Genomic DNA, 23,923 nt, shown 5'->3' with positions numbered 1-23,923 from the left:
AAATAGATAATTAAAATTCCCTGAAAAAATGTACCGCTACATATGGTGTGTTCTAAATGCATACAAAATTTAATGAAATTACGTTGGGTTGTTTCAGATAGCTGTGATTGCAAGCTGATACATGATGATTAACGGTAACTTTTTAGATTTCATATGGGCATAACTTCCATTAGCATTAGAGAATAAAACTTTCCTGATAATATACATAACTACATATGGTGATCATCTATATACCAAGTTTCTGAAAGTTCTGTTGAGTAGTTTCAGAGGAGTTGCGACGACAAGATGAAATGTTACGGACGGACGCATCTCTAAGACCTGCTTCCGCCATTGACGACCCATTTTTTTAATCGGCTTATTTTTTTTTTAATCCAGTATTTTCAATACCTGTGGATTTTTACTTGTGTGGAAACATAAGGTGGCGAAAAGGCAACTTTCAAATTATGTTTATGAAGGAAATGTTCTGCAATATAGCTTCTCGAAATATCACTTACTCTCCCACGGACACTTATTGGCAGTGCCATAAATTTGAATGCTCCAGGAAGCCATAAGGTTGTTTGGGCATTGAATGGGCATACGAATATCAAGCAAGCACAAACAATGTGTCTGTACTTGGCTTTGCTGTAACATAAAACGCAATATCATACGTCAGCCAGTATATTGTATCAACATCCGGTTAACCATTTGCTAATGACTAAATGACCGAGGGATGTTTTGTCATAGATTTCACGCATGCGCTATGAGTACTGAGTTGTGCTTCAATGGACTCTGAAAGGGGATCCTCGGGGCCATGTACGCGTATTTCCTTTTCAGAAATAGGGATATGGGTTAATTTTCACATTTCTAGTTTTTAGTGGAGTCCGAGTTGCTCATTTACTTTTGTTACTTTGTATGTATGATTTTAGTTACTTTATGTTCTTTGTTGTGTGTGTCTGTTTTCCATGTCTGGTCTTTGTCCCTGGATTACATTCTTTTGATTACCGCTATAACCTTGGTTCCCTTGATTACTCTTTCCATTACATGGTGACAAGTAGTTGTTCAAACTTTCGAAGTTTTGATTGTTAATGATACTTAGGTTGTAATCATCAAATCCCAAATTAATTTTATAATGGATTGTAAACATAATATACCGAGTATTTTCCTCGCAAATGAATTGAACGGAATTCATTCAGCCAAAAAAGTGTACTGATCAATCTCTTCTGCCATGGAAAAGTATTTTATTCGACGTTTCAGCAGTAGGACCAGCATTGAAGGATATTGCTCCATCGGAGGTGTTTTTTTTCATCAGCCACTATGACTTAGCATCTATCCGTCTGGTTCGTGATGTAATGTACAGCGTAGGAAGGTTCAAATATCGTTGTCAATACCACCAAAAATGAACAAGGATATTTTGGAATTGGTTTCGCTAATGTCAAGATTATCGAGATTATTATGGTTAAAGGGATAGGAGCAATCCTTTCTTTAATTTCAGAAAATGTCTTTCAAGATACAGCTCTATTTTTGACAACTTTAACAATTTGAATTTTTCATTATCATCATGCATGGCCTTCATAACAGCAGACAATTTGACTGTATGGAATGCAACATTTCTTTTAAAAAGTCTTGAATCGTGTACTTTCCACAATCTTTGCTATTCGGGAGGGGGGAGGTATTCTAGTGTGACTGATCTTCGCATTGTCGCAGTGAGAATCAATGTCTACATATCCAAAGGATTTATCCTCCATATCCTTATCTTGTTTTGCGGATCCGCAATATGTCTGGTGTGCTACATGTAGCTACTCTTTGGGTTATATTTTCCCCTAGAACTAATAGCATTTTATCTATTCGGTAATCCTAAATTTTGAATGTGTTGCCAACCATAATATTAATTTGAAAATTTGGGTTTATTCACACAAGAAGACATCATCATCTATCCTCATTCCGAAATCAGCATCAGGAAATGTTTGGTACATATACTTGAGTAAATTGTACAATTTCCTACCAAATTTTACAACGTATTTATGCTCACTTTTATTTAAGAATACAATATCTTGATGAAGCTTGTTTTCTTTAAGTAATGCTGTTGTGTTTTTGTCTAGGAAGAATGCATATTTTATTCTAAATGGTAAACTATTCTGCATTTTTCTCATTGTTTTTATCCACGTGTTTCTTAGAGTATCTCTCCGTTTACGGTATTCATCTTTACTTAATATTCCCATTATAATCAATGGTCGTAAGTCTTTTTCGGCATCACTTCCGGGATTTTCATGTATAAATGAGAAGTTGAACAAGAATAAGAAAAGAAGACAAACCGAAGTAAGCCAACAAAAATGTATCCTATACTAGTTCCAGGAACGTATTAATAGATACCAGTTACACGTTCTTGAGCTCATTATTCAGTCAGTCATTAATTTTCCTTTCTGATCAATAATTCATACATGTACACACATCTGTTGAAAAATAAAATAAAACCATTGACAATTTTAGTAACCATGTCATTTGGTAACAGCAAAGCCCGAGTTTTTGACTGCATCTTTATCTCTAAACAAAACTTATGGCTGAGTCGATGCTATAGGAAAAAACAATGAAACACAGATGGTTAATTGTATTGTTTAATTGTGACCTAGCTATTGATTTTTTCTCATTATTTTTTTTCTTTTGATACTTCGATACATATACTCAGTGTTTACTATGTGTTTCGACCTACTTTATTGTTTATTTACAAATAGAAATTATAAATTATTGCTCGTTTTCTATAAAATCGGAACTACTCAGCCATTTTCGTTACACAGAATAAAAACCTCGTATGCACTAGACAGAAAGATTTTGTCTGGAATGTGTCCGATCCAATCTTAAGTTATAGCTGAATTGGTTGAACCTTTTTCCATTACTCTTTTTAAGTCGTTTATCAAAGTATTTAAGAGAACAACTTGCATCGCGGAGATATACGAAACGCTGCACTTTCATTGTATAAAGAACCCCCGCAAACATTTCCAAAACATTTCAAAGAAGAGCTGAACTGGATAAATTCCGATACAGCGTTGATAAATATTACGAGTATTGTTACGGTTCGAAATCGACAGCATTCTATGTGTCGTGTCTGGGTTTTAAGTACTTCTCCGTCTAAGAATCAGGCAAAATGTGTATAAGGTGTGTCACATGAAGAAAAAATATACAGAGATTTCATTGCATTATCCAAGTATTTATACTTCATAACCTCAAGAAATTACTGTCAAAGGAAAATGGCGGGAAAATTTTCTCGAACTTTTTCCTTATATCAGAAGTTAAAAATTTCTACGTCAACAAGGCTTCAGGATAAATTTAAATAGCTTTTCAGTTTTTGTCTAGATGTATATGAATATGTTTAAGGCAAAAAAGACGTGCAACTCATTGTCTGATTCTTATAGACAGAATAGTACTTTTTTTGTTTTGAGCTAGAACAAGTAAGTGTAAGTGACCATATCTTTTAACACTGATTATGGAACTTTTAGCAATCTATGAACTGTTTTACCATTTTATAATGTTGGTTTTATAATTTTACCTTTTAGTGCTTGTGCATTTTAACATTGCTTAATAGAACTTTTATTGATATGAACTGTCGTGGTAGCCCTTGTATACATATTCATGTATACAAAAAGCCACCTGATGAGTACCCTTGGCAGGGACGTAACACGAAACCTGACTTTTTTTTTATCGGAAAAGCAACATTTTTTTTTCCGAAAAGCGACAAAACTTTTTGAAAAAGCAAATTTTTGATTTGCATCATTATAGTATATTACTATGCTTATAACTTATTTTGCTGGTCGGTGCCGTAAAATCGTCAATTATAGCTTAATTCATACGAGGTCAAAACATCATACATATATGTTCTACGTGTGCTTTTTCTGTATGGGAACGGGAGGATTACATTAAAAGATAAAGTGATTGATTAACATTGAACCTAATGTAATATTACTCAGTCTCCGAATCAGACACGGGGTTCGTTACAATTATATAGATCATAAACATTATCAAGGCCCCGATATATTTTATGAATATATTCAATTTCTGATTAGTTTATACGCTATGACCTAATTTGGGCCCGTTTACGCTGAATAATCCGCGAAGCTAGGCTATAAAATATTGCTGTCGCTGGCCGGGTCATTCCTCCTCGTAGGAATAATCTAGGACTGTAACTTAGTACACAATGTATGGAAGTACATCGGAAATTGAAAAATGTTTTTCTGACGCAATACAAGGGAATAGAAATTCTCTTATAAAACAGAAGCGAGTTCAAACTTTAAGGTGAAGGTAATTCCTTTGGTAATGACCAACAATAATCCTTGTATAAAGAAGTTGCACAAAACTGTACTAAAATATTGGCATCTTATTGGCGATGATATGGGTTGCAAAAACATATTCAAAGAAAAACCAATGATAGCTTACCAAAGGCACTAAAATTTACCAGATCTGCTAACATCATCAAAACTAAAAGAATGAGTTTTCATAACATATAGGACAATCCCTGATGATGGTGGGCCTGTATGTGCATTGAATTAGTTAATGTGTATGACATAAAATAATAGCATTCATAAATTAACGCCGAAACACTAGATTAGTGTATGATTAATGCAAACAATAAATTATGATAAGGATACCTAATTTATTTTTACATATGTAATACTAATTATTTCGAGGAAGTTTAATGAACAATAAATAATGTAAACAAAATTACCAATCAAATAAAAGGAGAATTATGGGGAGGCGAGACGTGGATGATTAGCTTCATTTTTGTTTGAATACGACAAACCCAACATGCAAATTTTAATGGCAATATGGATAATAAAATGACAATAAACTACTATTCCGGAATGCGTATACCTATTTCTTGATTTACAAAGTGAACATGCCAACAAGTTAGCAAGTCATGTCAAGATACCATACGGGAGACCAGGGTTTAAGTAGCTGTCTATGTAAGAAGCATGCAAAATCTGAAAAACGTGTTACATCCCCAAAAAGGCTACATAATTTGTAATCAAGTTGTTTTATTGGTCTATATTATGAAATGTGTAATTACTCATTCAAATCTGCCTACTCTTAGGAGATAATCAACATTAAAAATCCAATGAATTTTATTGTATTTGAGCGTAATTTAGTTATCTCCATTCCTTTTGAATTCTACAGTGCATTCTATACAATTTTATCACCTATGAGCACGGGTTATATAAAAAACCAAATGTTAATTTCTGTTTACTAAAGCATTTTAGACAAAATATAAAAAATAAAAATATGTAGGTTTTCCAACCATGTATCACATTTTGCATGATTCTTAGCTGGAGTGCTACTTAATGTAACAGTTTTCACCCTTTTTAACTACCATTTTTGTAGATGTTTAAGAGTTTAACAGACGTGGTCAACTGTTACAATTTACCCCATATCAGGGGTTATATGTTACACATGGCGGGATAGAATGTGACAAATATAATGAATGAAAACTATCGACCAATCTAAGAAAGAAATAAACTTAATATTTTCATGAACCTCCGACTAAAGTTTTGTCAATTACTAAATGACAAAAGACCTGTTACTGCCATATACATATTAAGATTCACAACGGACTGCATTTATTGTTTTAAGGTTGAATGGCAGGCTCAAAGGGACAAATAAAAAAAATACATAATTTATGCAGGTTGGGGTTCCAATCCATGAATTTATAAATGGGGTACTGTTCTGTCATTTGCTAATTTTTGTTATAAAATTTTAATAGTTTTGTGTACATTTCCTGCACCATTCATTATTTGTATATAATTTCAAGAAACATACAATATAAAGTTCTATAAAATAGAACTCCATTTCACAAAAAAAGAAAAAAAAAGTAAAGTTCCGCCCGTTACATTTTATAAAGATTATGGACCAATAGAAAGGACGCTATATTGTATCTCTTCAAAACCGCTACTCAGACTGGATTAAACCGGAAGCACCTCTAAACCTCCACCGCTAGCGTAGTGTTGAAGGGGATTATACGGTACACGAAAGGCTTTCCCTTTTTCTTTCTTATCGATTAAAATTGAAGACTGGAATTGAAATAGAAGACTCCAGAGTCTTGTTAGCCCCCGCAACTATCTCTTTCAGGGCCGCAGTAAAATAGTTCCATTTGAATAATTGTACTCCCTAAAGATTTAAAACATTCGCAGTTAGGTCCCCTTTAAAGATAATTCTAAAATATCAAGGTTAATTCCAGAAAAATTGGTAACTCTCAAATATAATAAATGGTACGAACATTTCGTAACCTGGGATATTCAATTATATACAATGCGCTTAAACATGCATAATCTATATGAAACATTCTTGTAAATATGAATAATGGAAATGTTCGAATCACAATTATTTCAATTTCCAAAATTAAGAGCTATCTACTCAAAATGTAGAAATTCGAGTCTCAAAATACTAAAATTCAATCTATAAATTAACTATAAATTAAAATGAATCAAATAAATATTTTTTTTAGATATTAACTACCTGAAAGACGGCGATGTTATTCATCCATCCTGCACCTGACAAACCTCTGATTCGATTTAAATACCAGTGAAGTGCGGTTGCTCATGCAGTTAGTTTAACGCGCGAAAGCATATACCACTAAATATAATTTAAAGTCTTGTTTCTTTATACTGTCCGTATCCCGTCGAAGTCGTCAATAGGATAGAGGTAATGAATGCATGAGTGAATGCCAGAGTGAATGGATGAATGACTGACTGACTGACTGAATGAATGATTAAAAAATATTATTATGTAAATCAATCCAGTGACACACATCCCCTGCGTCAAAACAAAAAGTTTCGTCCCTGAACCCTTAAACAATTACATACAATGTATATTTATAAGCATATTAAAAGAGATATTAAAGTCCACGTGATATGAAATTTGCTCATCCTTACAGTGCACGCGGTATAAGCACCACTATACATAGAAAAATTAACAAATTCAGCATATTCTTAAATGTTTTTTACCCTGGTACCGCGCCATACATATGAACCTTAGATTCGAAGTGATGACCCTCGGACTAACGCCCCGTAAGCGTCATACTGATTTGTCTTGTGCAAACAGGAATATTTCAACTGATTCTACAAATATATTTAATGACTTTGGGTTCGGAAATAAAAACAAATAGCAAGAAAATCAATATATTTTATTCAAACTATGGATATAAAAAGTCGAGTCCGGGGTAGACGAAAGAGGAAAGGAAAACTATGATACGTTGAACAAATCAGTTTTCATGGCGCAGATGGATGCACCGTAACAATCTACGAGTTCATGATGACGACCATAAAATCTCTGTAGTGACGACTTCAATCTTGTAGCAACATAATCCAGTTCTAGAAGCCTAATTGTAAGTATTCTAGCGCGATGCAAAAAGTCCGTGTAGTTACGGCAAGCTCTGGCATAAAGTATGAGTTGTGATATGAAAACTCCACACGCAGGTGCTGAAAGGATGTTGCCACAGATGAAAGGAAAGTTGATAATACGGAATGAAAAGTCATCGCGTTTGTCGTATAGTTTGGTCAATAGTTTTCTCTTACCATCGATCTCTAAGTGTAGGTCTAGATATGAGGCCGACTTCACAGTGTCTGTAGTATCCTTTATCTCAAGTTATTTTGGAGGTAGATGCAAAAAATTCAGTCATCACTAAAATTTAATTGAATGTTATTCAACTTTCATACAAGGAATTATGAGGAGTTTTTTCCTTTGAAGTTGACACCTTCCAAGTTAGTTTTCGTTTGAGTATAAATCTCCCACATTGTAGGAAATATTCTCCTACCTTCAACTTTTTAACTGCACGAGTGAAAGTGCCTGTTTAAATGAGTACTAAAGTAACACTCCATTGAATTACATGTACTAATTCAATAAAGGAGTTCGATTAGCAAAACTTTTATTTACCTTTGGGTACTCCAGTTTAACAAGGTCAGAAGTCACAGTTACATGTAATCAACTGTAATATGGTTTGCTACGTAGTTGATTATACAGTGTAACTTGATCATCAACATTTAGTTTAGATTGGTTTTTCGTACATGTAGTATGCTTAAAATGATTAAATAACAGCGTGCGAAATAATTTGGTGGTAATAAGGGTCACGGTACATGTAGGTCAACGGGATTGATTTGACCATTTGGTATTGAAGCCGCTCACAGTAACTAGACAAATTGCTTCTTTTATTCATGGTTTTTTTTAAATTTTGTTTGTGTTCTCTTTACGAATCTGAGATTTAATTACTATTTTGTTGTACATGTATAGATTATTACTTTATCAAAGTGTTGTTTATAGAAAGCTGAACAAAGATGTGATTTATCATTTTTGGCCATATATGTTTTATAAATGGATGTCGTAATTTTATCAATATACGAACTTAAGAATGCAATGCCTTAAATCATGTGAATACCCATAGAAATATCGCGCAATATACATTGGGAGTAATTTTTTTTCATCTTTGAAATGACAAATTTATCTGATTTTACGTTACATATACAAGTTCTTAATCAATTTAATTGACTTCAACGAACTAAGCTGGAAAAGAATCAAAGGCCATGCAGATGCTGAAATTCCATTACTTACAGTAAAATTCATCTAAACCAAACCCTAAAACATCTGAAAACTGTCTAAATAAGACACTTTTTAAAGTCCCTAGCTATAACTGTTCAAATGTTTTTCAACCATTGTAAACCCGTCTAAAAGATGTTCTGTCTTAAAAGAAGTTTCATCATAATTTTATTTTAATTGTGTATTGCATTATCACATAGATATGTTAAACAGTTCATACAACAAAGATTGAAGCATACTGAATAACATTTTATTTAAGCAGAAGGATAATAAACATTCACGCCTTTAGTTACATGTAGCTAGTCGGTGTATATACAAACAATAAAATAACTCTTTGAAACCGAAACACGTTTTTGCTTTAAAACCTTTTAACACATTTTTACAGGCAAATCACATTTAATTAATTGGAAAAACGGTGGTATTTCTTTTCAGTTTACGGCGTATGAATCGTCCAAATCTGGAGAGCTGTTTCCGAATGAATTTCAGTACTCCTCGTTTGTTTACGTCCTGTTCATTTGTCGTTGGTGTGGTGTGTTGGTCCCCATCGCTCTGAAAATTATTTCTTACATCTGTATCCATGAGGTTGAGACTTGCCTGTGAAAAAAAATAAATACAAAAGAATGAAATAAAAATTAACAATTTAAAGTCTTATAAAACCGATTGATAAGCAGGAATATTAGCAACGTAACAACAAATGTTAAAAGGTTGTTGTGTTTGATTAAACTGTTTTATGAATTCACAACAGTTTTGAGAAATGTTTTTTGTAAACATGTCATAGGTTTTATACCTGTTTCTCAAAAAGTTGGTCAATTCTGAATCTGACACGTTTATTTTTAGCCACAACACTCTCTACTGCTGTCAATGTTGCCGTTGATTTTAGGACAGTGTTGGAAGCGATATCCATATCACGTGATACGTTCGGGTCGTGTGCTGCTGTATCGGCTTCCTGTGCGAAAGTGGTACTCCACATCGACTCATCACAGAAAGCTTGACGTAAGGTGTTATCCATTTTCTTGGCATCATCAAGGTGTTTTCTTTTGTAGCCTCTGCTGAATGCAGGGGTATCAGATCTCGATGGGTGACATGTAGGTTGTACCATGTTCCCACTGTAGGGTGGTTTTATCCTTTGTGTTGTTTTGAACACTGTCGCGGAAGTGTTGCCCAGGTTGTATGACCTAGAACATGCCGCTGTTGGTTCAATATGGTTGCTAATTGTTGGCATCTAAAATAAAAAAAAGAAAGTATAGCCTAGCGTTATATTGTTTTGAAAGCTTAGTGAATATAATATATAATATAGTAATATAATATATAGATGGCTGACCAATCTATAGATTATTGATTTAAAAATGAACAAATTTACCAGTAAAAGAAGAGTTTCAGTACAGTGCAGTTTCTTTTAAGGACATTTTCTTAAACAAAAGTACAGTAAAGCCAGTCTAAACCGAATCTCTTTCGGACTTTTAGACAGGTTTTTTATTTACAAAAGTTCAAAATATATTCAAATTAATACAGAGAAAATTTAATGTGTTTGATTAAGTCAGGTTTTCGGTTTACGTAAGTTTAAAATACATTAAAACTAATAAAAAAGACTTACAAAAGTCCGGTTTGGACAGGTTTTCTATTTGTTTAGGGTTCGGTCTAGACAGGTTTTGTATTTGTTTAGGGTTCTGTATAGACAGATTTCACTGTTATATATTTTAAATTCATTTTTGTTGTTGGTCAAATTTGAATACCTGTGGCTCTGACTTTGTCCCGATGCAGGTTCTCTCTGTTGGTTTAACCATCATTACTGCTCTTACTCTTGATTTCCGGCCATCACTGTTCTGCAGGAGGAAAGATAAACACAAACTGTTAGTTAACACGTATAATTTTACACCTTAGAAAAAGAAATAAAATTGTAATTAAATTTATTTATGTATACCTGATCAGTAGGTTGCAATAATTCTCTCAATTCTTTTCTTTTCCTTGCTGTCTCTTCTTCCATTAGACGTATTTCTTCACGAATGAGTTCCTCCATATTTTCCATACTATCATCCGCAGAGGAATTTGCTGCTGGTGCATTTGGTTCTGCCACCTGTAAAATACAGAAAATAGTTAAATTAATTGAAGTAAAATAAGTTTAAAACATTAAGTGGAAAACTACAAAGGGGGATTCAAGAATATTACACTGAAGGTTTGTCGGCGAGCTGGAGGAGGAGGACTATTCAATAAATAATATTAAAATACTAACCTGCTTATCTATTGGAGCAGTAAATATCTTGTTGACTTCCAATTTGTTAAGGTCAGTTTTACTGTCCATTCGGCTTAGTGCCATCCTTGTGCCAGTAATCTACAGATAGAGAATAATAACTCATCATTAGTACAGATCCATTTAATGCCATGCAGGCCAAACATAGTTCAGTGTTGTGTATCAGTTATATATGGTTTACTTTTGTAAGTTTTGAACCTCTAATTCTATTAAGCAGAAACATTCCAACGTTTTTATTTAAATGCGGGGACTTGTTAGATATTTTGAATATATTTTTTTTTATGTAAATTAAAACCTACAAATAGTCTTTCTTGCCCAGGACTGTTTGTATTGGATTGGCTGCTATAACCAAATTCATCGTCTGTGTCTGTATCTACTCCTACACTCCAATCGGACTCGTATTCTCCATCAGAGATATCGACCTCGGCATTAAGATCCTGAAGTATCTCTTCATTTGTTCTGATTTTTCTCCGAACGATGTAAGATCTCTCAGAAGATAAGCTACCGTTATCCGACATTCTGAACACAGCCTCTTTTTCTAGACACTGTTCAGAAATGAAGACGTCGTTAAGCGACGTCAATAGTAACGATTATTTGGGCAAATCAATTGTTTCATACGTACTGTTAGTGCATTGGTGACTAAATTCATTTTTTTTTGTATTTTAAGCATACGAGTATACAATGCCGATTGATCCACTTCTATCGAATTATGCCCCTAATGCATATTTCCAAATTCCGTTTCTCATTTATTTATATACTCTCTCTCTCTCTCTCTGTGCCTTTTTTGCATAAAAAATACAATATTATGTTCTAAAGGAGTTATAGACCCTCGGAATCTAATTTATTTGAAACCTGTTGGTATTTATACACGTAGTTTACTTACAGAAGGGGATTAGGGGTAATGCATAAAAATATTAGAGTCACGCGTATTATCTCGCTTTTGCAAGTTCTTTTCTCGTAATTGCGCATTCACACCTTATCTTTTTGTAACCGAAGTATTTTCCACACAGCGCCACTGTGTCCGGTATCCTGGAATAAAATTGAAGAAGTTTTAGTACGTCATAAAAATGTATAACCCGCACATGTACCCGTTCTAAATTTCCCGTCTCCAAATCACAGCTTTTTATATTTCTTTATAAATAGATGATCGTGTTACAAATGTATTGATTCCAAAAGCGAGTGCCGGATGCATTTTCACACAAATGCATGGGCGGAGACAGAGATTTGAAAAAGGTTGGTTGGATCCAACTCTACAAATGACACTGGAAGCAACTATATGCAGCAAAATATTTGAATCAAGGTTTCATTAGAGGTATTTGATACCAATTTGCACAGCGTGTAAGACAACCGAGGGTCCCCGGTTCAGCCCTACAGTTATATGACTTTTGAAACACTGAAATTTGCACATTTTAATATGTTAGGTATTTTAAAATTTAGAAACCTCTTATACTATGACCACAGACCCCTGAGAGAAGTCATCAACCCAGCTGTCAGGCTTGTTTGACCATGAAATTTTCGAATTGTTTAAACCGTTGTCGGGAATTTAATTTTAATTAGATGAAATTTATTGGCAAAACTCGGAGGTCATCGCACAAACTATGGGATAAATGAGCCCACTTTGAGCTGAATTCATGAAATTTGTTTGATAGACAGTTTTGTAAAACCCTTGGGATGTCATTGGGTAAAATAAGTGTACTGAGTACAAAAGATGAGGGCGATGCAAAGATGAAATGAGCCATTGATGTGTCGTGTGTATCCCCACCTCTTGTCTTGAAAGCCTCCCGCTATTTTCGGACAATGTCATTGTATTGAAAGCAAATGATCATAATTTGTGTACTTTTTTCATCATTGAAATAACAACTAGACAAACTGTAAATGTTTGGCGATATGTCCAGATAGAAGTTGAGAAAAGGAAAATTATAACCAAAAAAATGAACCGTCGCTACCTAAATTTAATATGTTTTACACTTTTATATATAAAGTTTTTTTATTATTATCTTTCATGCTAATAACATGCACTGATGAAGTGTTGAGAAATGATACCAGTTATTAATATAGGTAATTTTTTTTCGCTTAGATACAGAGTGACTTATTTTTACTCGCAGTAACTCATTTCTTCTATAAAAAAAGCTGTTAGTATGTATATATATTATAATATATAAATGTAGCCTAGCTGGCCTAGTGGTCTAGGGCGCTGGACTTTGTGCGGTGTTGCCATAGATGTCACAGCGGTACATGTTCGAGTCCCGCGGAGGGAACGACCAAAAATTTGCATCGCAAATTTGACAGTTCTAACATCGTTGGGAATTTTTCGCTTTTTATCAGTGTCTTTCATAATAGTATAATTAACCGCCATTTGTCTTCAGATAATATACATGTATTACCACAGTCAGTAAGAGTTGCATCGTAAATTTTATTTTTACTGTCGACCGTTGTAATTTTCTACCGTCTCGAGCAAATAATTAAATAATGGATATAGAAGGTTCAATTGGAAAATCAATCATCAAAACCTGTCGCGAAGTTCTTTACCATAAAGCGATATACTAATCAAAGTACTCAAGTACTGAATCAATTTATATCCATCGTCTGAATTTTTACGCACGCATCAAATAATCGTCAAATTGCAAGTTTTTTGGGTGAAAGGTGAAAAGTGGTAAAGGACGGCTAAGGATTTTTCGAACTTTAATGGGCCTAGAGGGTATACGGCTATATCATATGTCAATGAAAAGATAAATCAATGTAGTTTTTGAATATCGTTCTTTTATAGCTGAAAAGTGGTAAAGTTTTCGGCTGTTTTTGCATTAAGAAGAGGAAAGGTCAAAAGATCAATCGACCCCAATACACTTTCAGAAGTAATTTAAGTCAAATCGTTTATTGTAGATAACGGTAAACAAGTAACATGTAAAGATCACATGTATAGAATTTCAAAAATGTGAAAAAGAACTTTTTCCGACAAAAGTTGACTATTTAATCACAGGACAAAAATGCCCCTAAAATGGTTGCATTTTAGCGCGTTTTCAATTATTAAGAGATAATAAAACACCGTATAATATTACAATGTATATTAAATATTCTTTACTGGATAGCAAGTAAAATTAACACATCGTCTTCGATTCGATATGCAACATGAGCTTTACAAAATGTGTTTGAAGTTGCAAAATTTTAAATATTTTAACTACTAATTATACCAAAAATGTAAAATACGAAATTATTTCCAGGACAACCTGTTCTGTTTCCGAACTGTTCGTACCACAGAAAAACATGAATATTATCCAAAGTAACTTATTTTTTACATGATCAATATTTTAAGTGCTTTTTAAGCAGATTGATAAAAGTTTGACATATTTTTTCTGTTATTCATTAATCGAGCGCTCAACAATGTTCGGTTCGAGGAAATTGGAATGAAGAACAGGACATCCATAGTAAAGACAAAGCACCAAAATGACAAAAATAGTCATAAGAATCACATAATTTTATACATGTATAAATTAAAAGAATTAATTAGCAAGCCAGGCTTAATTGATAAAAAAAAACTGGGGGTTTGGACCAGGTTTATTGGTAGGATATTAATTTTAACGCCTTTTCTCTGTTTTTCCTTAAGCGCCCGTCGATCTGTTCTTATATAGGTTACAGACCACCAATTCAACCAATGAGCATTTGGAACGTACGCAAAAATAGTCCTACGCAGAAATTACCCCTGTTCCTCATAGTGCTGTGAAAAAAGTTCTCATCTTATTTAAAAAATTGAAACAGTTTCTGAAAGGAAAAACATTTCTGTACATTTTATAGGTGCATTTTGCTTCTTGTGCCAGCACTCCACAGTATTGTAGAACTGCCTGATTTTGGTCTTGTAATCTGATGCTTTGTAACATTTATCACTTTAAAAAATTGTCAAGCATCTGTAAATCTATATATCTAGAAATAGCTCAAGCCAAGGCCTTCAGGATGCAGTAAAAATTTTCTGGAAAAAAATTACCCACAGCATATAGGGTTACCATAGAAACCATGCAAAAATATGCGAAAATTTGCAAAAAAGTTCATAAAATCAGGTTTAAAAATATCAAATTTCCCGCAAAATATCTGAAATTTTAATTTCAATCCCTGAAACTGTTCAAACTTTTCCCTTCAAAAACCCCTTCCTCATATGGGCATCGCCGGTTAGATTTTGAGCTATTTCACTTTGTAATCCACTTATTAAATTTAGCATGGTAAAAAATTGACTTACTTTCACTTTCACAATGAAGTCAAATTGTCATTGAAAAAAAGCCCCTTCAACAATGAATATATATAAAACATTGCAAAATACTTTTAAAAGTCCCCTTTTTTCAGAAAATGTTTTATCAACAATAGATTCTTCATTTTTAATCACTATAGCAACTACCGGTTTCCATTCATGTCATTTTTCATCCCTAGCCAAAAGTGCGAAACTAAACTAAACTGTGGAGTGCTGGCTTCAGCAAAATGCAATATTAAATATTGTAATTTTCTAGTTATTTCTTGAAAGCTTACCTTCTTACGAGTAAAATGATACCAAATTTATCATAATTGGACAATTGATAACAATTTTAGAGGCATTCTCATACTAGGCTATCTCCTCTTCATTAGTGGAGAACTTTCCTTATACCTAAGTACAGATATGCATTTCACTGTTTTGCTATAATCATCTTTTAGATGAAAATTTCCACTTAAAACATACAAAATCACAACCCATATGTACTTATAAACCCTAAATTTGGGGTTTTGTAAGCTTTTAACACAGGTTTTATGCCAAAATAGTGCATTTGAAGCTCATCACATGAAAAATCACAGAAATCTGAATGAACTGAAAACCAAATACTAAAAAGCCCACTCCAGGTCTAAGGTTATTAAACCTTTGCTTATTGTGCACTTAAAAGTTGCCCGGTTAACTATTTTACATGTAACCTGCGCAAATATTTAGCTTTTAAAAATATATTTCATTCTTTGTGATGGCAAGAGCCATATTCACACATGAATTAGTTCAATGATTGTTCTGTTAACTTTGCAAAAAATCTGCATACTTGGTTGCTAGGGACTTATTAGCTAACAACAACATAGGTCCATACCATAAGTTACATTGTTTTAACCCTTGTATCAAAGCATAGCATAAAAACACTAGTTTCTAAGGTGTAAAGCAATTTTTTAAATGTGTAGGGGTATAGGCAGTTCCCTTTAAGCCAGCACTCCACAGTATTGTAGAACTGCCTGATTTTGGTCTTGTAATCTGATGCTTTGTAACATTTATCACTTTAAAAAATTGTCAAGCATCTGTAAATCTATATATCTAGAAATAGTTCAAGCCAAGGCCTTCAGGATGCAGTAAAAATTTTCTGGAAAAAAATTACCCACAGCATATAGGGTTACCATAGAAACCATGCAAAAATATGCGAAAATTTGCAAAAAAGTTCATAAAATCAGGTTTAAAAATATCAAATTTCCCGCAAAATATCTGAAATTTTAATTTCAATCCCTGAAACTGTTCAAACTTTTCCCTTCAAAAACCCCTTCCTCATATGGGCATCGCCGGTTAGATTTTGAGCTATTTCACTTTGTAATCCACTTATTAAATTTAGCATGGTAAAAAATTGACTTACTTTCACTTTCACAATGAAGTCAAATTGTCATTGAAAAAAAGCCCCTTCAACAATGAATATATATAAAACATTGCAAAATACTTTTAAAAGTCCCCTTTTTTCAGAAAATGTTTTATCAACAATAGATTCTTCATTTTTAATCACTATAGCAACTACCGGTTTCCATTCATGTCATTTTTCATCCCTAGCCAAAAGTGCGAAACTAAACTAAACTGTGGAGTGCTGGCTGTGATGTGAAGCCTAATCTCCATAATGATTTTTAAATATACCCCTATCTGGCGAAAACACTGGGATTTCCCATGCTATTTATAGACCCTTCACTTCCGGTGACCAGTACTGCACTGCAAGTCTGCTAACCCCACATGCCATTCTGAGGATTGTGAGCTGACATATGTAGAATCATGCTGATATATAGTCCTCTGCAGGTTAAAGTTAAGGTAAAGTCCAGAGAAGCCATTGAATATTGTCAAATTAGCATAGAAGCCTATGGGAAGTGGAATTAGTGGTTTTTAGCCTTTAGATGAAGCCATGGCAAAATGAAAAGTTTCTTGAAATAGCTTTAAACTACTTGAAGATCTTGTTAACTTTGCCATGAGAGGAATACACTACAAAAACCCTTCAAAATATGCATTTTTTTAAGTTATAGGTCCAAATTATGGAAAATTGGTCTTTTTGGCTGATTGTTATGTCCTATCTTGTAAAAAGTATAGAAAATTTAGTAAAAATATCAAATATTAAACTTTGAGGGCTATATTTACCTAAATATGGTGGTAATAAGCACTTGAAATCAAGTTTTGTGTAGATTTGAGCAAAAATTAGGTTAGAAATGAGGAAAAACTCACTTTCATTATTGCGGTTAAGGCCATATAAGCATTCCCCTATGGCAACATGGAAAATCAATTATTGAGCACTTTTTTTGCTTTAGGTGCCCTTTACTGGTCATGTTTTAATGTGAAAACACTGTATTTACAAATTTAAAGCCAAATATATCACCTTTTGTGAAAATTTAAAGATTTAGGATTTTTGACATGTGATCAAGAAAAAGGGGGAGGCATGTCAGAAATAAATTTTTAAAAAATAGACCAATTTCTCAGAAAATGATTACTTTTAAAACTATTTCTTCATTAATATTGTTAAAAAAACAAGTTGTGATTGATATTTTTTATTTGAAAAGTCAGAAAAAGTTCTTTGCAAATATTGAATGCATTTAAGTATGGTAGAATATTGTCACTTTTTTGCTCGCACAACTTGGTTACCCTATATTTAAAAATCAAATATTTAAAAAAGTGCTTGTCACATTTCACTGAAACTTTGCAAATGCATTCAGTATGTGTGTAGGAAGATACCTGTATAGTTATTTATTTTTTCTAAGACAAAAAGTGACTCTTTAGGTTACAGACCACCAATTCAACCAATGAGCATTTGGAACGTACGCAAAAATAGTCCTACGCAGAAATTACCCCTGTTCCTCATAGTGCTGTGAAAAAAGTTCTCATCTTATTTAAAAAATTGAAACAGTTTCTGAAAGGAAAAACATTTCTGTACATTTTATAGGTGCATTTTGCTTCTTGTGATGTGAAGCCTAATCTCCATAATGATTTTTAAATATACCCCTATCTTGCGAAAACACTGGGATTTCCCATGCTATTTATAGACCCTTCACTTCCGGTGACCAGTACTGCACTGCAAGTCTGCTAACCCCACATGCCATTCTGAGGATTGTGAGCTGACATGTGTAGAATCATGCTGATATATAGTCCTCTGCAGGTTAAAGTTAAGGTAAAGTCCAGAGAAGCCATTGAATATTGTCAAATTAGCATAGAAGCCTATGGGAAGTGGAATTAGTGGTTTTTAGCCTTTAAATAATGTCATTCCGGATTGAAACGATGGGGGAAAACTCTGGCATTGCTTAAAAGTCATCTAGTATGTGGCGGTGAAAAAGAGAAGATTATAACGATTTTTTTGTAAATGGATTATTTCAAATAAATCGGCCTTTACTATCATATAGACCGATGATAAGTTTCCAAGTTATGAGTGGCTTATTTCCGATTCCTAGATTTTACAGCATCTTCGCTAGGCAAAGATTACGGTCCTATGATGCCATATTCACTTTATTTCTTGTTGGTATTTAGATTATAACAAATCAGAATTCGAAAAGTGAACCATGAAGTGGCTTACTTATTCATTCTTTGCGTGAAGCAGACAGACGCGATTGGCTGCCCGAAAATTAAAATTATGACATTGCAAATAATCAAAACAACTCTTTTACCTTGTCAAAATATGACAACAGAAGTAACGCACAATTCAATGCACAATCCACTTACTACAAGTTCTGTACATGTATGTTTACGCCGCAAAAAAAGTAAGTTTATAACAGCTTATAGACAGAAAATATAGGTCTCACTAACCACTTCTAAAGTTTCCATTACTTTACATGTCAAAACAGTAATTTTTAAAGTTACACGGTGAATTCCCAAGACAAATGACATCTTAAAGTTGCATACTGTTGCGAAGCTTGGAAAATAAGGCTTCCAAAATCATTACGCTAATGATACGATGATTGTAGAAATTCTTCACAAAATTTACTTGAATAAATAACACTGAAAATCCACATTTTTACCTTTTCTGCTAACTGACAGGATGGAGGCAAATTACTCACACAGGCTACTGAAAATGGAGTCTTTTTGAGAGGTAAAAAATCTTAGAAGTTTTTATTGCGTCTGAACTTCTTTCTTCTTTCATTGGCTAAGAATTTTTACAAGAAGTCTGGTTTGTTTTTATCAATTCGTTTAGCATAATCCGTTCAGAGCAGCGGCAGACCCAGAGGGGTGCATGGGGCTGGCACACCTCTTTTACACATTGTAGATTCGCCACTGCAGAGGATAAATTGCATGACAAGCATCAGCCTTGTGCACAGTTAAACATCGTAAGACATAAATATTGTGACAACATGCATGTACATGTTTGCACATGCTTACATGCGAAGTTCAAAGTTCACAGTTCATGTATTGTCAAATATATTATGAAATCCAGCCTCATCATGAACCCCCGAGTCTTTAACGCTTTATTTGAGGTCCAAGCATATCAAGACAAGTGCGAAAAAAACATATGTATGATTTTTGTACGTACAAACATAAATTACAAAACCTTAAGTCTTTCCATCAAAACGTGAGGTAGACTAGATACTTTATATGTGTCTCCGTTCATAAACAGTCCGGAAACTAGACGAATTGTCCGGAAACGATTCTTTACATGTTACTTATTGCTCAATACCTACAATAAACGATTTCACTTGAATTACTTGTCAAAGTGTATTGGGGTCGATTGATCTTTGACCCCTTCCACTAATTAATGCGAAATAAATAACTTAATCGTTTTTCATTTTGATTAGTACGATGTTCAAAAACTACATTGATTTATCTTTCCTATGACATATGATATAGCCGTAAACCCTCTTCCGCAGCACTATAAAAGAAGTTATGTGTTAACGACAAGTTTCTTCATATTTTCATTATAATTGTGTATTGCATTATTACATACTTGTAGTTCTGTTGAACTTGGCAGTCTATACGATAAAGAATGATCGAAGCAAATTGAATTATTTTATTATTAAGTTTTATTCAAACAGAAGGATAATAAACCTTAATGCCGATATTTAGCTAGTTCGGGTATACAAAAATATATCTTCTTGAAATCCAAACACTTTTTTGCTTCAAAACCTTTTAAAACATTTGTACAGGCACATCACATTTAATTAATTGGAGAAACGGTGGTATTTCTTTTCAGTTTACGGCGTATATATCGTCCAAATCTGGAGAGCTGTTTCCGAATGAATTTCAATACTCCTCGTTTGTTTACGTCCTGTTCACTTGTCCTTGGTGTGGTGTGTTGGTCCCCATGGCTCTGAAAATTATTTCTTACATCTGTATCCGTGAGGTTGAGACTTGCCTGTGAAAAAAAAATAAATACAAAAGAATGAAATAAAAATTAACAATTTAAAGACTTATAAAACCGATTGATAAGCAGGAATATTAGCAACGTAACAACAAATGTTAAAAGGTTATTGTGTTTGATTAAACTGTTTTATGAATTCACAACAGTTTTGAGAAATGTTTTTTGTAAACATGTCATAGGTTTTATACCTGTTTCTCAAAAAGTTGGTCAATTCTGAATCTGACACGTTTATTTTTAGCCACAACACTCTCTACTGCTGTCAATGTTGCCGTTGATTTTAGGACAGTGTTGGAAGCGATATCCATATCACGTGATACGCTCGGGTCGTGTGCTGCTGTATTGGCTTCCTGTGCGTATGTGGTACTCCACATCGACTCATCACAGAAAGCTTGACGTAAGGTGTTATCCATTTTCTTGGCATCATCAAGATGTTTTCTTTTGTAGCTTCTGCTGTATGCAGGGGTATCAGATCTCGGTGGGTGACATGTAGGTTGTACCATGTTCCCACTGTAGGGTGGTTTTATCCTTTGTGTTGTTTTGAACACAGTCGCGGAAGTGTTGCCCAGGTTGTATGACCTAGAACATGCCGCTGTTGGTTCAATATGGTTGCTAATTGTTGGCATCTAAAGTAAAAAAAAAGAAAGTATAGTCTAGTGTTATATTGTTTTGAAAGCTGAGTGAATATAATAGTACATCAATCTATAATTTACTGACCAATCTATAGATTATTGATTTAAAAATGAACAAATTTACCAATAAAAGAAGAGTTTCAGTACAGTGCAGTTTCTTTTAAGGACATTTTTTTTTGTTTTAAAGAAAAGTACAGTAAAACCAGCCTAAACCGAATCTTTTTCGGACTTTATGACCTATTCAGTTTAGACAGGTTTTTTATTTACAAAAGTTCAAAAAATATATTCAAGCTAATACAGAGAAAATTTAAAGTGTTTGGTTAAGTCAGGTCTTCGGTTTACGCAAGTTTAAAATACATTAAAACTAATAAAGAAGACTTACAAAAGTCCGGTTTTCTATTTGTTAAGGGTTCGATCTAGACAGGTTTTCTATTTGTTTAGGGTTCGGTATAGACAGGTTTCACTGTTATATATCTTTAATTCAATTTTTTTGTTGGTCAAATTTGAATACCTGTGGCTCTGACTTTGTCCCGATGCAGGTTCTCTCTGTTGGTTTAACCATCATTACTGCTCTTACTCTTGATTTCCGGCCATCACTGTTCTGCTGGAGGAAAGATAAACACTAACTGTTAGTTAACACGTATAATTTTACACCTTAGAAGCAAACTATACTTTGTTATTCTTGGTATACAGCAAACCATGCATATACATATATACATGTATACAGACTGCCATATCATGGAAATTTGAAAGTTAAAAGTGAATTATGGTTCCTAGCTTGAAACGTTGGACCGAGACGAGAGTAAATTGATATTTTTTAATAATCGTGATATAGTTGCTACAATAGTCTTTTTTCCTATAAGGAAATAAAATGGAAATTTCTTTATGCAGTACCTGATCAGTTGGATGCAATAATTCTCTCAATTCTTTTCTTTTCCTTGCTGTCTCTTCTTCCATTAGACGTATTTCTTCACGAATGAGTTCCTCCATATTTTCCATACTATCATCCGCAGAGGAATTTGCTGCTGGTGCATTTGGTTCTGCCACCTGTAAAATAGAGAAAATATTTAACATTAATTGAAGTAAAATAAGTTTAAAACATTAAGTGGAAAACTACAAACGGGGATTCAAGAATATTACACTGAAGGTTTGTCGGCGAGCAGGAGGAGGAGGACTATTCAACAAATAATATTAAAATACTAACCTGCTTATCTATTGGAGCAGTAAATATCTTGTTGACTTCCAATTTGTTAAGGTCAGTTTTACTGTCCATTCGGCTAAGTGCCATCCTTGTGCCAGTAATCTACAGATAGAGAATAACAACTCATCATTAGTACAGATCCATTTAATGCCATGCAGGCCAAACATAGTTCAGTGTTGTGTATCAGTTATATATGGTTTACTTTTGTAAGTTTTGAACCCCTAATTCTATTAAGCAGAAACATTCCAACGTTTTTATTTAAATGCGGGGACTTGTTAGATATTTTGAATATATTTTATTTATGTAAATTAAAACCTACAAATAGTCTTTCTTGCCCAGGACTGTTTGTATTGGATTGGCTGCTATAACCAAATTCATCGTCTGTGTCTGTATCTACTCCTACACTCCAATCGGACTCGTATTCTCCATCGGAGATATCGACCTCGGCATTAAGATCCTGAAGTATCTCTTCATTTGTTCTGATTTTTCTCCGAACGATATAAGATCTCTCAGAAGATAAGCTACCGTTATCCGACATTCTGAACACAGCCTCTTTTTCTAGACACTGTTCAGAAATGAAGACGTCGTTAAGCGACGTCAATAGTAACGATTATTTGGGCAAATCAATTGTTTCATACGTACTGTTAGTGCATTGGTGACTAAATTCATTTTTTTGTATTTTAAGCATACGAGTGTACAATGCCGATTGATCCACTTCTATCGAATTATGCCCCTAATGCATATTTCCAAATTCCGTTTCTCATTTATTTATATACTCTCTCTCTCTCTCTCTCTCTCTCTCTCTCTCTCTCTCTCTCTCTCTCTCTCTCTCTCTCTCTCTCTCTCTCTGTGTGTGCCTTTTTTGCATACAAAATACAATATTATGTTCTAAAGGAGTTATAGACCCTCGGAATCTAATTTATTTGAAACCTGTTGGTATTTATACACGTAGTTTACTTACAGAAGCGTATTAGGGGTAATGCATAAAAATATTAGAGTCACGCGTATTATCTCGCTTTTGCAAGTTCTTTTCTCGTAATTGCGCATTTACACCTTATCTTTTTGTAACCGAAGTATTTTCCACACAGCGCCACTGTGTCCGGCATCCTGGAATAAAATTGAAGAAGTTTTAGTACGTCATAAAAATGTATAACCCGCACATGTACCCGTTCTAAATTTCCCGTCTCCAAATCACAGCTTTTTATATTTCTTATAAATACATGATCCTGTTACAAATGTATTGATTCAAAAAGCGAGTGCCGGATGCATTTTCACACAAATGCATGGGCGGAGACAGAGATTTGAAAAAGGTTGGTTCCAGAGGGGTTCCAAGAAAAATGGGCGGTTACAGGCTCTTATTTGTTAATTTTTGCCCAAATTTTGCACGAAATTATCAAAATTTTCCAACAGAAAGGGAAAGGGTGCTCCGACCCCTTGGATCCAACTCTACAAATGACACTGGAAGCAACTATATGCAACAAAATATTTGAATCAAGGTTTCATTAGAGGTATTTGATACCAATATGCACAGCGTGTAAGACAACCGAGAGTCCCCGGTTCAGACCCCACAGTTATATGACTTTTGAAACACTGAAATTTGCACATTTTAATATGTTAGGTATTTTCAAATTTAGAAACCTCTTATACTATGACCACAGACCCCTGAGAGAAGTCATCAACCCAGCTGTCAGGCTTGTTTGACCATGAAATTTTCGAATTGTTAAAACCG

The 23,923-nt window shown here is 33.8% G+C and overlaps 2 protein-coding genes across 3 annotated transcripts; both read right to left on the bottom strand.

Moving 5' to 3' along the window:
• Positions 1–8,778: 8,778 nt before the first annotated feature.
• On the bottom strand, positions 8,779–11,336 carry LOC148605440 (uncharacterized). The gene is made up of 6 exons (XM_088549642.1): positions 11,098–11,336; positions 10,781–10,879; positions 10,472–10,624; positions 10,284–10,373; positions 9,338–9,772; positions 8,779–9,144 (listed from the first exon to the last, which is right to left on the bottom strand). The coding sequence occupies exons 1-6, from the start codon at positions 11,314–11,316 to the stop codon at positions 8,947–8,949; spliced, it is 1,194 nt and encodes a 397-aa protein (XP_088405768.1). The 5' UTR covers positions 11,317–11,336; the 3' UTR covers positions 8,779–8,946.
• Positions 11,337–20,008: 8,672 nt separating this feature from the next.
• LOC148605439 (uncharacterized) lies at positions 20,009–22,761 on the bottom strand. Of its 2 annotated transcripts, none has more exons than XM_088549616.1 (6): positions 22,514–22,761; positions 22,198–22,296; positions 21,888–22,040; positions 21,505–21,597; positions 20,553–20,987; positions 20,009–20,358 (listed from the first exon to the last, which is right to left on the bottom strand). In XM_088549616.1, the coding sequence occupies exons 1-6, from the start codon at positions 22,730–22,732 to the stop codon at positions 20,161–20,163; spliced, it is 1,197 nt and encodes a 398-aa protein (XP_088405742.1). In that variant the 5' UTR covers positions 22,733–22,761; the 3' UTR covers positions 20,009–20,160. The 2 variants fall into 2 exon arrangements, with proteins under 2 accessions (XP_088405742.1, XP_088405744.1); XM_088549618.1 differs by having other exon boundaries at positions 21,505–21,594.
• Between the last annotated feature and the right edge of the window lie 1,162 nt (positions 22,762–23,923).

Source organism: Perna viridis, chromosome 10, assembly GCF_037379345.1.
Source record: "Perna viridis isolate PV_CMFRI_1.1 ecotype Kerala chromosome 10, ASM3737934v1, whole genome shotgun sequence".
NCBI lineage: Eukaryota > Metazoa > Mollusca > Bivalvia > Mytilida > Mytilidae > Perna > Perna viridis.
The sequence above is the reverse complement of the archived record's forward strand: the minus strand, read 5'-3'. Positions and strand labels throughout refer to the sequence as shown.

Bases quoted from the DNA above. Each gene is read 5' to 3' on its own strand.
- LOC148605440 (XM_088549642.1), bottom strand. From the start codon at position 11,316: ATGTCGGATAACGGTAGCTTATCTTCTGAGAGATCTTACATCGTTCGG. The intron at 10,880-11,097 runs GTAGGTTTTAAT...CTCTATCTGTAG, and splicing joins CTGGGCAAGAAAGACTATTT to ATTACTGGCACAAGGATGGC. The intron at 9,773-10,283 runs GTATTCAAATTT...TTTTTATTTTAG, and splicing joins GGACAAAGTCAGAGCCACAG to ATGCCAACAATTAGCAACCA.
- LOC148605439 (XM_088549616.1), bottom strand. From the start codon at position 22,732: ATGTCGGATAACGGTAGCTTATCTTCTGAGAGATCTTATATCGTTCGG. The intron at 22,297-22,513 runs GTAGGTTTTAAT...CTCTATCTGTAG, and splicing joins CTGGGCAAGAAAGACTATTT to ATTACTGGCACAAGGATGGC. The intron at 20,988-21,504 runs GTATTCAAATTT...TTTTTACTTTAG, and splicing joins GGACAAAGTCAGAGCCACAG to ATGCCAACAATTAGCAACCA.